The sequence below is a fragment of the Kryptolebias marmoratus genome, linkage group LG9 (genome assembly GCF_001649575.2).
Source record: "Kryptolebias marmoratus isolate JLee-2015 linkage group LG9, ASM164957v2, whole genome shotgun sequence".
In the NCBI taxonomy this organism is placed as follows: Eukaryota; Metazoa; Chordata; class Actinopteri; order Cyprinodontiformes; family Rivulidae; genus Kryptolebias; species Kryptolebias marmoratus.
Genome location: NC_051438.1, coordinates 2,176,989 through 2,189,698, shown reverse-complemented (window position 1 = coordinate 2,189,698; position 12,710 = coordinate 2,176,989). Strand labels below are relative to the sequence as shown.

Genomic DNA, 12,710 nt, shown 5'->3' with positions numbered 1-12,710 from the left:
TACTTCAACACATTATAAAAATGTAGTGTAGTAGAAAGTACAGATACTTACTGTAAAATGTAGCGAAGTAAAAGTCGAAAGTACCCACGTTTAAAAAAACTTAAGTAAAGTACAGATACATGAAAAACGTACTTAAGTACAGTAACGAAGTACTTGTACTTCGTTACATCCCACCACTGCTCTGCTGTGTCATTCCTCTGGTGCAAATGCTGGTGGCTTTGTTATTTCACTGCCACCATGTTTACCGACACTCTCCTCTTCATCGAACCAGCTGAATTTGACCCTGATCAAGAGGAGGGTGACGATTTAGGGGAGGTTTTGATCTTTCTATGTGTAACTGTTATTTTATTTCTTTGTTTTAGTTTGTTTTACCTTACTTTTTAAATTCTTTTTAATTTTTTATGGTGATTAAAACAAAGGTGATTTAATCAAGAGGAGGGATTGTAATGGGAATAAAAAGTGCTTCAATGATTCTCTACTGTATGGAAGGTAAAGCTGTGTTTAACTGTTTGAATGGAAAAGTACAGAAGCATTTATGACACCATGTTTTAGTGAAGGAGCACTCCTTATCTTATAGTCCTCTGGGGTGTAGGAAGCAGTTACCTGATCCCTACCCCCATTCGGAGACCCCTCCTCATTCTATAGAAAGTTAACGAGTGTGAAGAGTTGAGTATTTAAAGGGGGGCCTTTTGTTCTGTGGTCAGACTCACTCTGTTGACTCACCTTAGCACAGTGATTCTCAGCTATATAGCTTAAATAAATTATCCTAAGACAAAACTCTTCGTTGTCCTCTTTATTAAAGAAAATTCCACAACACCTTACAAGCCAGCTGTAGGCTACATAAACGTAAATAGTGTGCATGTTTGGCATGCCATTAAGGGACAGTAAAATGCAATGAACCTCCTCTCACAGTCTGTGGACTTATGACTTTATCAGAAAAACAAACATATTAATAAGTATATATTTGTTTATTGGCATTAGCATTTAAGCAAAATTCAATTCAAAATTTCACACACCAAAGCCATTATGTCATTATAATCACTCTACATGTTTTAGATTTATTGTCTACAGTAGAGCAAATGAAACAAAATTTCAATCCCCCAACTGGATGGAGAACTTCAAGCTTAATCTCACTATCACTACTTTAGAGAGGCTTTGCAAAAAAAAAAAAAAATCACAAATAAAGGCAGGTACAAAAACTCAGCATATTACAAAGAGTCATAAAAATATGAGTGTGTTGACCATAATGATCACTGAGTTGTGGTCTTAGCTGGTCTGAAGGCAGAGGAACTGATGATGACTAGGATCAGGTATGACTAGAACATGAAGTGAACTGTGTAGCTAATCCACACCTCCACCTAAAAGAAAGAACGGGAAAGAAACAAGCCTGGTACAGGCAGCATCCTCACAGCAACAGTGACTCATTGTAAAGTTTATCGAACAAATTATAGGAGCAGAATGCTATATCTCCAACTTGTACTTCACATTACCATTTTAGGAATTATTTCTAATAGAAATGCCCTAATACTCACATTAAATAGTTTTAACACCAACATAGGGGTAGCCATTTGCAAAATTGATTATTTTTTTGATTTTTATCTAGGAATGTCTAACTCGTTTTTTACTGAATTGTATTAATTATTAATCTGTTTTGCCCAATTTTTAGTTTTTTAGAAAACTGCATTTTATGCTAAATCTTCATTTATTACATATATTTTATCATTACATTATTACTTTTTTAAGAATTGATAACAAAATCATAGTGCAGGTCCAGAGTGTCACTGGCTGGAAGGGACAGTCATAGCCATTCAGTAGGGACTCTACATGAATCCAGGACCCATTATTAGGCAAAGGATTCACTTTTAATGTCCAGCACATCAAATTGTAGACATCCACTACTTGAACTGGTGGTGCTCGAACATTTTTCTTGAAGTCTGGATAAACAAAGCAAAGATGATTAGATCTAATTAGTTCTAGGATCAATATTCCTATATTTCAATCCCATTTTCCAAAATGTATCATAATAATAGGATAAGGCAGCAGAAGATGGCATTTCTTGTAAGATAAAACTATCCTGGATTCACACTTTAGCATCTTTTAACTCTGTATAGTAATGAGTATATTACAAAAGAAAATATGGAGCAAAGGACAGATGGTGTTACATATTCTAGAGAACAACAAGAACAACTAAAAAGAAAGTGCATCATTTACAAAACAACACCAAAATATTTCATAAAATACAATGAGAAGAAAGAATGGTAAAGAACCCACAGACAATTGTTTTAAAGAAAAAGCAGTGGTTGCTCAAGATTTACCAGATAGGATCAATGTTTTGTGTTTTATATTTATCCATGAAACCCAATAAATTCAATTACTTACTTAGATTACAAACATGTCTTAAAGACATAAAAACCTGGATAACTCTTAATTTACTGCTTTTAAACTCAGACAAAACAGAGGTAGTGGTTTCTGGAACTGAGCATCTTAGGAAAATACTTTGCAGCCTTTCACTTCCTCTGGATGGCATTAATTTGGCCTCCAGTTCTAATATAAAGAACCTTGGTGTTAGCTTTGATCAGCATATGTCACCTACCTCAGACATAAAAAAAAACAGGACTGCCTTCTTCCACTTGCACAATATCACTAAAATTACAAACAACTTGTCCCAAAATGATGCAAAAAAAATTACAAAAAACAAAAAAACCTGGTTATCACGTCTAGGCTGGACTATTGTAATTCTTTATTATCTGCACCATGGGGTAACTGGTCTGCATCTGTGCCATCAGGCGATGGGGCCTGAGCTCCCATTTTGAGACACTGTCTTCAGCTACAACCCCTTCTTTGGAAGTGAATGGTGGGCTCTTACGCTCACGTTGTTGAAAAGCTACTACAGTGATTGCATATGAGGAAAGTTATCTGTTGCATGTCTGAAGACCCTAGCTTATCACTATAAATGGAATTGAATGTATTGTTCAGGTCCGTCCCAGTGGGACGTAGGTGTCTTTTTACTCTAACTGGGTGTGGTAAAGGTTAATAAAAACAAGCAGCCCCAGAGAAATGGGGGATCTTCACAGATTGGACCAGAAGTCCCGATTCGGCACAGACTCTGTTATTTTGAATAAACTCTCACTGTTCAAGAATAACTTATGTCTGTAAAGTCATTTATTTTGATCAGTACATCGTTGCTGCAATTATGAAGACCCAGAAGAACATCCACCTTTTGAAGACACTTCAGCCATTTTTTCTGATACCTGAGGATGTCCTAAAATGTACACTATAACCCTGTACTTTTAATACTAGGCTTAAGACTTTCCTTTTTGATAAATCCTATAGTTATGGTTGGCTTAGGTTTCCTGAGCTATCCCTTAGCTCTGCTGGTATAGGCTCAGACTGCTGGAGGATAAACTGATTTTATCACTTTGCTCTCCATGTTAACATTAACACGATTTCTTTGTTTCCTTTCAGTACAAACTCCACCTTTCAGTGTTTGTCTGAGTCCTCTCAAACCCCAGCTGGTTGAAGCAGATGGCCGCTCATCCTGAGCCTGGTTCTGGTTCTGAGAGAGTTTTTTTCTGCTAAAAGGCAGTTTCATCTTTTCACTAGCGCCAATGTCCTGCTCAGGATGGGAGACTGTGACAAAGTGAAGATTTGACACAATCTGCTGGCTTCTTCAGATAGATAACTTTTACTAATTGGTATTTCATAATGTACTGAATAGAAATGTTTTGTATTAAAATAGGAATTGAATAGACTGTAACTGGATGTGAATCTGGATCTGAATTGGATTTATGATTTGGATTGTTTTTTTCCTTTGCACAGTGCACTGAGAGGACTTTTGTTGTAAAATAATGCAATACAACATAAATAAACGGAACTAAATAGATATAAATTTAACCTGTGTTTATCTAAGTCCAGGCATTTTAAAAATCTTCTATGAGGTATAGTCCAAACACCCCTGAAGTGTGACAATGCTGTCTTTATTCTTTTGATTAACAAACAGTAAGGTTTCAGCTTCCTCAGTCTCTGTCTAACCACCTCTTTTTTCCACGTTTCCTTTTATATTGTACATGAGGACAAAGCCCTTGAAAAAATTCCTTTGTGTATTGAATACATTGGGTGATGCTCCTTGGAGTGTTTTTCTATGATTACGTTCACAAGTAAAAAGTATATTCAGAGTGAGCATTGTGAGTTTGATAAACCACGCAGACAAAGCCTTGGTTACACTGGGACTTAGTGTCAGGTTTAACAGTTCAAAATGCTCAATATACTTACTGAAAAATATCCAACACACCAAACTCCTCACTGCGGTCGCCACAGAGCAGTGTTCCCTCCAATGCTTCATGACCAGGTACTTCAAATTCAATTAGCTTTTATTTCATAAAGCAATATTAAGCTGGTCATGTTGCCCGCCAGAGTCAGTGATTTTCACAGCTCTCAACTGCAACAAGTAAGCTCATCTGTTTTTCTGTGAAATATTTCCTTTTCTCTTATGCTGTTGTATTTTACTCTTTAGCCACAGTGTAGTATGGAAAGGTGCCAATAGATCACATAGATTGAAATACTGCCTTAGTGACACGGTTAAAACATTACCAGGTCCTACGGCCAAGAAAATGCCTCTCATGTCAAGGAACTCGTTGTCATAACCATGCCAGCCATTCTGCCATGCTGAGGGCTCCCCAGAGTCATTCTTCCAAAAGGGAAGTGATTTCTTGTTCTGCAAAGAGAGCATGAACACCAAACATAAGGAAAAAGGTAAACCTATTGTTTAGTATGATTTAACAGGGTTTGAAGAGTTTGAGGCATCTGGGTTGCCTCTGTGTGGTTTGAGGTTTTTGCGGCATGTTATGGTTTGATTTGTCTTTGAGTTTTCAGTAGATTCTTGTTTTTTGGTGTTTTCACTTTATGGATCAGTATGTTTCTGTATTAGTTACTTCTGCCAGTTCATTAGACATCCTTTGTCATTTCATGTTCCTGTTTAGCCTGGCATTTTCAGGTTTTTGTTTTCAGTGTTCCTGCTTATGTCCAGGGTGTACCTGACCTCTGACAGCATGACTGCTGATGATAGACACGAGCTGTCCCTGTGACCTGAGAAGAAAAAAGTGGGTAAAGGAAATAGATGGATGTTTCTGCTCATTGTTTCCTTCAGCCTGTAATGTACCTGTCTCACACATTTGTGAGCAATCTGTAGTCATTTACTCACTAATCAACTCTCCTGTTATATAAATTCTACTCAGTTTCTCAGTCATATGTCAGATCTTCAAATGCAAGTCCCTGCAGTTCATGTCCTGTCTGGTTTCAGCGTCATTCCTAGGATTTTGTTTTTTATTTAATTAACATTTTGGATTTGTGCCTGCTGCCAGCATTCATGGGTCCACACCAACACCAGAACATACAGGTATATGAATCTTTTCAGAATAGTGTAATGTCGGAATTTATTATAGGGTTACACCTGTTGTTGATAAGTCCTTATTATGTTATGACTTCTATTCCATGTCCCATGGGGTCTCACAGAATGAACTTGTTTACAAGAGTGATGTTGGATTTTCTCATCATGGGAAACAGACTGCTTTGCTTTTTCCTAGTTCCTCCTTCAAGTCCAGTATTTCAATATCTTTAAAAAAAGCTCCTGTGTTGATTTTGGGGGCCAGAGCTTTGATTCAGAGCTTCCCTGTTCAGACCTGGGACTCTGATGTTAATTGTTAATTGTCTTTAAGGCTCTCTGTATGTCGTGCACCATACATAAATAAACCTGTTTGAGTGATTTCATCTAACAGTGCCTGAAAATTCTTTTTCTGCAATGACAATATACTGCAAGGACATTAGTATGTCAAATGTCTTGAGACATTTTGGAGACTGTGTTACAAGTGTTGTTCATCAACTAGTCGTCAGGAGTCACAGCACAGGTAGATATTGGCTTTAACAGTCACATAAAGATAAAAACAGTGGCTATAGAAAGTTAAAAATAATATAACGGTTGATGAGGCTCTTTATTAAATTGTTTTTCACAAAAGGTCTCTCAATTGTTTTTTTTTCCTATGACAATAAGACTTTTACCTGGATAAATAAAGAATATATATATATATATATATATATATATATATATATATGATGTTGATATCAGTGGGGTTTTTATCAGGTACATAAAGATAATGATATATATATTTATTTATTAAGCTGAAAAGTTTGGGAACTGCTACTCTAATGCCTTAGTACCAACTTGCATTTTGCAAACTTCAAATGCAGTTTCTTTGATTTAAAAAACGAGCAGGTGGGTAAAAAAATTAACACATTTCTACATTTGGTTTTTATTACCTGAATGATAAACCAGCCTGGCTCAGCCACTAGAGTCAAGGGGGAAACAAACTTCCCTCTTTTGTAATGGAATCGTTCAGGGATCTCCTCTCTGGCATAAACATGCATGTTAGAGACCTGGCTCAGTGCAGCGTACACCTGGTATAACACACAGACAGAGTCATTAAAACAATTCACATACAGAACCTAATTGACAAACTGTCATCTATTTCTAGTGTCTGTTAGTCAAAAGTCATTGAAAATACATTACTTGTTATAAAGTTTTTTATATACCTTGCAAAGAATATACAGAAAATCAAAACTGTGAGAAGTTACACATTAAAGAAGACTAAGAGATCTTGTTTTTCAGGTACTTACAGAACCTGAAAAACGTATTTAAACCCTCTAAACTTTTCCATGTTTTGTCACTTCACAAACACAAAGTTAAAAATATTTTACTGGAATTTTATGTGATAGAAAAACAAAAAGTAGATTGTAATTATGAAGTGGAAGGAAAATGATACATGGTTTTCAAAATCTTTTTTTTATAAATAAAAATTTGAAAAGGGTGGTGTACATTTGTATTCAGCCTCCTTTACTCTGATACCCCCCATTGAAGTCCAGAGCAACCAGCTGCCTGCACCTAATTACTAAAAAGAGTCTACCTGTGTGTAAAATAATTAATTTAATTAGTGATCAAACAGCATCGCCAAGACCAAGAAACACACACCAGACAGGTCAAGGATAAATAATTGTTGAGAAGTTTAAAGCAGGGTTTGGTTATAAAACAATATCCCAAGCTTTTAACATCTCACAGAACCACTGTTCAATCCATTATCAGAAAATGGAAAGAGTACGGTACAACTACAAACCTACCAAGACATGACCGTCCACCTAAACTGACAGGCCGGGCAAGGAGAGCATTAATCTGAGAAGCAGCCATGGAGGAGCTGGGATGTTTTTCTTTAAGAGGAACAGAGAAGCTGATCAGAGCTGATGAGAAGATGGATGGGGCTAAATAAAGATCAGTTCTGAAAGAAAACCTGTTAGAGGCTGTAAAAGACCTGAGACTGGGGCAGAGGTTCACCCTCCAGCAGGACAACAACTAAAAACATTCACCTACATCTACAATAGAATAGGTCAGCTAAAAGCATATTCATATGTTAGAATGGTCAAAGTCCTAAATCAACAGAATCTGCTTTTCACAGACACTCTCCATCCAATCTGACTGTTTTACCAAGGAGAATGGGCAAACATTTAACTCTCTAGATGTACACAGCTGGTAGAGACAAACCCCAAAAGACTTGCAGCTGGGAATCCCAGCTAAAGGTGATTCTACAATGTATTGACTCGGGGGACTGAATACAAATGCAAACCACACTTTTCAGATTTATATTTGTAAAAAAAACATGTATAATTTTCCTTCCACTCTAAAATACTCTGAGTCTGTATTTGGTGTATTTTCTTGGCAATATTACAACACCACATACAGGCCTAGTATAGTTATTACAGAGTGGATGAAAACATTTGCAGAAATGATGCTGTATTTTTGAGGAAAAATATTTTTTTGGAAAGACAGAATGACCGTGTGGACGGGACCTCAAAGTCCTACCCTAAAAATGTAAACTTTGGTTCATCAGTGAACCTGAAAACATCCACCTCAAGGAAGTCAACATGTCTGATGAGTTTGCCTTCCTACCACCTTACATAACACGTTGGACTTTACCCCCCACCCAAAATATTTACGGGGTTACCTTTTGTAATGTGTTATTTTTGGGCCACAGACTGACCACTGGTCCTCTGTCCATAATTTGTGCAATGTCTGACATGTGGATATACTTGTCCAGCTCAATGACTTTCTCCATCCACTGGATCTTTGTCATACCATGGTCTGAAAATATCATCAGATTCAGCTGGTTCATCATGTTGGTGTCCTGCAGGAATTTTATAAAGCAACACAAATGCATAAAATAAGCCAACAAAAAAGCATAAAAGGTGTCCTGTAATTAAAATAACAATAGTTGCATTTTTACTTTGATTTTTCTGTTGAGCATCTGCATGGCAAGATCCAGGTGTTGCACAGCTGTTCTGACCTGATGAGAGTCTGGTCCAAAGTGATGCCCTTCCACATCTATTTTTTCATAATACACAGCTGCCATGTCTGCTTGGCCTGAGCTAAACAAACACACGTACTTTAATGTATCTGCTGTCACCAGGGAGTGAATGTCTTTTGGAAAAAAAATGAAGCATAATGAAAAACTCACAAGTGTAAAAAGCTTTACATGTTGCTCAAAATAAGGTTTGGCTCCCATTTAAACTCAGGTCTTTGAGAAAATAAATGCTTTTTACAGTCATTTGGTAAACATTAGTGTCAACCCAAGCGTCATGTGAAAGACCGTCCAAGCTCAAACAGTTAGGAACGTCTTACCACGTCACAGTGGCAGTCAAGGTTCCACCCTCCTAAAACCAGGATAAATCAGTTCAAAACTTTCCCCACCTGTCCTGTGACATGGATCCTCTACAACTTAAATGGAAAAAAAATCTGTGAGAAAAAAATATAAAAGATTAAAGGCCTAGTATTCCTTGAAGGAATGCATATCACCCACCACCTTTCCTGCCAGAGTTTTAGACTGAATTTGTCTTATGTTGAGAAATGACAGAGTTGTAGCTGTTCTGGTCAAACCTTGAAAATAATGTTATGCATGATCGCAAGATGTCAGGCTCGGAGTATGATTCATGAATGACTCTCGGCTACTACCACATGACATTTTAGCTCAATATCTGTAAAATTGATTGAATTATAGTTATTCATATGATTTGAGGGTCAGTTGGCTGTGGCAGCCATTTTGAATTGTGTTGACTCCAAAAGTTAATCACTTGTAGAAGTACATCTAATGATTACTTTATGAGAGTTTAAATAAAATTCTTCTAGTGGTTCATGAGATATTTTGCTAACAGACAAACAAACAAATGAAGACACAGGCATAAACATTATTAATATTATCACCCACTGCCTTTCAGTGGGTTATAATTACAAATTGTTAAAATTCTGAAGTTGAAATTGATTTTACACTTAAATACTAGCTGTTGAACCTGGCAGATGTTTTCTTACCTCAAGACAGTGAGAGCATCAATGATTGACTCTTTAAGGTTTTCCTCTGATGGGTTGTACACATATCCCTTACAGAATGTTGGACGAACACCCAGAATTTCCACATCACAGCCTAAAACACACACACACACACACACACATATATATATATATATATATATATATATATATATATATATATATACTATTACTGCACATTACATAGATAAATGCTGTGATCTGATACAATTTCTGATTAAATAGCACAGGCATGGTAAAACTGCTGGTAAACACAACATGATAAACATACTTCTTTAATCTTATTCTGTAATCTGAAAAATACACAATGACACCAATAAATTTAATTACATTTAGAAATATGTTTTATATGACTTGAATTTGGAATAAAAAAACTAAAATCTTTGTCATTTTACCACCAGACAATGAAAGAATATTGTGCTTTGTATCAATACTATCAAAACCTTCTCAAATTATAAACAACGTCCAAAAGCAAAGAGAAAAAGGAAAAATAATGATAAAACTTATTTTTCTTTCAGCTGTTCCCTTTTCAGGGGTCACCACAGCGAGTCTTCCTCCTCCATTTAACTCTGTCTTCTGTCTCTCTAATCACTGCCGCTGTAGTAGCTCAGTCATCTGAAAGTTCTTTCTTATCACCCAGAGCCTTTAACAGCTCCTTTCTGAACTCCTCACAACATTCTTCCTTCCTCAACTTCCACTATTTGGTCCTCTTCTCTGCCTTTACTCCTTTCCTCTTCATCCCACAACAATCATCCTACACACCTCCATCCTATGTTGTCTGACTATGCTCTCCCCTGCCACAACCTTACAGTCCACAATCTCTTCAGATTACCTCTTCTACTCAGAATGTAGTCTACCTGCATACTCCTGCCTCCACTCTTATAGGTCGTTCCTCCTTCTTTTGGAAATAGGTGTTGACTACAGCCATTTCCATTCTCTTGGCAAAATCCACCACCATCTGTCCTTCCTGGTTCCTTTCTTTGACCCCAAACTTGCCCATTACCTCTTCATCTCCTCTGTTCCTTCACCAACGTATCCATTCAGATCTGCTCTGATCACCACTCTCTCCTCCCTGGGAACACTCTCTATCTCTTCATCGAGATCCTTCCAGAATTTCTCTTTCTCTTCTACAACATATTCAACCAGTGGAGCATAACCACTGACAACATTAAACATCAGATCTTCTACTTCTACCTTTAGACACATTATCCTATCAAACACTCTTTTCACCTCGACTACATTCCTTGCTAACTCCTCCTTCAGAACCACCCCTACTCCATTAATGTTCCCATCCACACCATGGTAAAACAGCTTAAACCCTGCCCCAATGCTGAGAGTCTTGCTGCCCTTCCACTTTGTCTCTTGTACACATTGTAAAATATGGTTTGTTCTCATTTCTCAGTTCTGTTAAACTCATTACAGCTTTATAATGCGTTATATTCAAAGGGATCTCACAAAGGTGCAAACATTTAAAGCTTGTATAAATGCTAAATGGTAATGCTGTTCAAACTGTAAAACATAAACAAACTGTGGTATTGCTAAAATGATTTGATTGTTAAAATGAGGTTACGCTTCGCAAATGATAAAATATAAACAAACTTCGACATCACTAAAATGATTTATTGCTGAAATGAGGTTACGCTTAGCCTATGGTAAAGCAATCACAAAGAACAGTTGTGTAAGTGGAGTGAGGGAGGCTGAAGGTTCTAGGGCATCATGATATGAGAACCTGCTGCAGCTGATTGTGTGCAAAAAAAAAACCCTAGTCTTGGGTGCAGTTTATAGTATAAAAAGAAGTGAAAGGAGAAATTACTTCAGACACAACTGGAAACGGGTTGCTGTTTCTTCTTGTTGGTGAGTTGGTAAATGGCTTGCACTTATATAGCGCTTTTATCTAGTCCAAGGACCCCAAAGCGCTTTACACTACAGTTGTTGTCTCCATTCAGCTGAATGTTTAAATAAATGTATGATTGGTAATTAAACCTCTGGTCTGAACTCGTTTTGTGTGTCTGTCTTTTCTGCAACATCATAGGTCCAGTGAGAGAAACTAAGTGGTCAGGTAAGATTCCTCTGAAAGGAGTAAATACTAAAAACTTGGTTTTCTCAACAACATCTACGTTCCTCCTCTGCATCATATCAGCCAGCTCTCTACCATTGCCTGTTATGCCCCTTTTACACGGGCTCTAAAGGTCCCGGCTCCACTCTACTTGGCTTGCTTCGCGCGCGTTTACATCTGCATTTTTTCAAGGTCGGCCCTGCTTCTTTGGTCCCTGCTTTGTGGGTGATGCAAGCTTAGCTCCTGTTCACTCATTGGTCATGGGTGTGACCAGATGCAAGCATAAAGAGCGAAGGTATGAATATAAACAACAGCGTTAGCTTACCCTGCAACGTTTATGCCGTCTGTCTCCCAGCTGAAGGCGCTATAAAGCCTGAACTCTCCGGTGGATAACAGCTGTCCTACTCCGCACAACAATCGCGGCATCCAGAGCATTTCTTCCACTGCGCCACTCTTCCTGAAGTCTCAGGAAAATCCCCATAAGTTTAAAAACAGCAACAACACAGGGCCAACGTTGTCCATAGCCCTTCCGTTGTTTACACAACTTGCCCCCCCCCCGCGCCACGGCCCCTTCCCCGCATTGCGAGGTGTTCCTCTGCTACCGACCAAACTGGCCGGTGTAAACGCGATGCATTCTTTATCGAGCTGAGCCGAGTAGAGTGGAGTAGAGCCGGACTTCTGAAATAGAGCCCATGTATAAGGGGCATTATTGTTCCTACATTTAGAGTTGCTACCCTCAGTCCTACACTCTTGCCTTTCCTCTTCTCCCTCTGTCTCCTGACACGTTTCGACTAACAGTAACACAATTTCTGCCGGCACCCTGTTTTTCAACAGCACCTGTGGGGGTTGTTGTTAATCCGGGCCTCGACTGATCTGGTATGGTGTCGCTTGGATGAATTCGCATGTTAGTTTTGGCAAAAGTGTTTTATGCCAGATGCCCTTCCTGACACAACCCTCACCACTTACCTGGGTTTGGAACCACCACAAGAGATACACTGGCTCCCTAGTGGCTGGTTTAAATAAAAATAAATAATGAACATTAAAACTAAACATAAAAAAATGTTACTGAAAAGGACTATTTCCTCTCCCTGGGCTGCCACCTTATCGTGGTGGAGGGGTTTGAGTGTCCCAATGATCCTAGGAGCTATGCTGTCAGGGGCTTCATGCCCCTAGTAGGGTCACCCAAGGCAGACAGGTCCTAGGTGAGGGGCCAGACGAAGTGCAGCCCAAAGG

At 38.1% G+C, this 12,710-nt stretch overlaps 1 protein-coding gene across 1 annotated transcript in view; it reads right to left on the bottom strand.

Moving 5' to 3' along the window:
* Window positions 1-778: 778 nt before the first annotated feature.
* enpp6 (ectonucleotide pyrophosphatase/phosphodiesterase 6) overlaps window positions 779-12,710 on the bottom strand; it is an 18,115-nt gene continuing 6,183 nt past the window's right edge. Inside the window, exons 3-8 of the mRNA XM_037977496.1 lie at window positions 9,404-9,515; window positions 8,325-8,466; window positions 8,046-8,225; window positions 6,313-6,450; window positions 4,591-4,714; window positions 779-1,934 (exon numbers count right to left, since the gene is read on the bottom strand). Of these exons, the coding sequence (XP_037833424.1) occupies window positions 1,723-1,934; window positions 4,591-4,714; window positions 6,313-6,450; window positions 8,046-8,225; window positions 8,325-8,466; window positions 9,404-9,515 (908 nt within the window). The 3' untranslated portion in view covers window positions 779-1,722. The remainder of the gene's footprint in view (window positions 1,935-4,590; window positions 4,715-6,312; window positions 6,451-8,045; window positions 8,226-8,324; window positions 8,467-9,403; window positions 9,516-12,710) is intronic.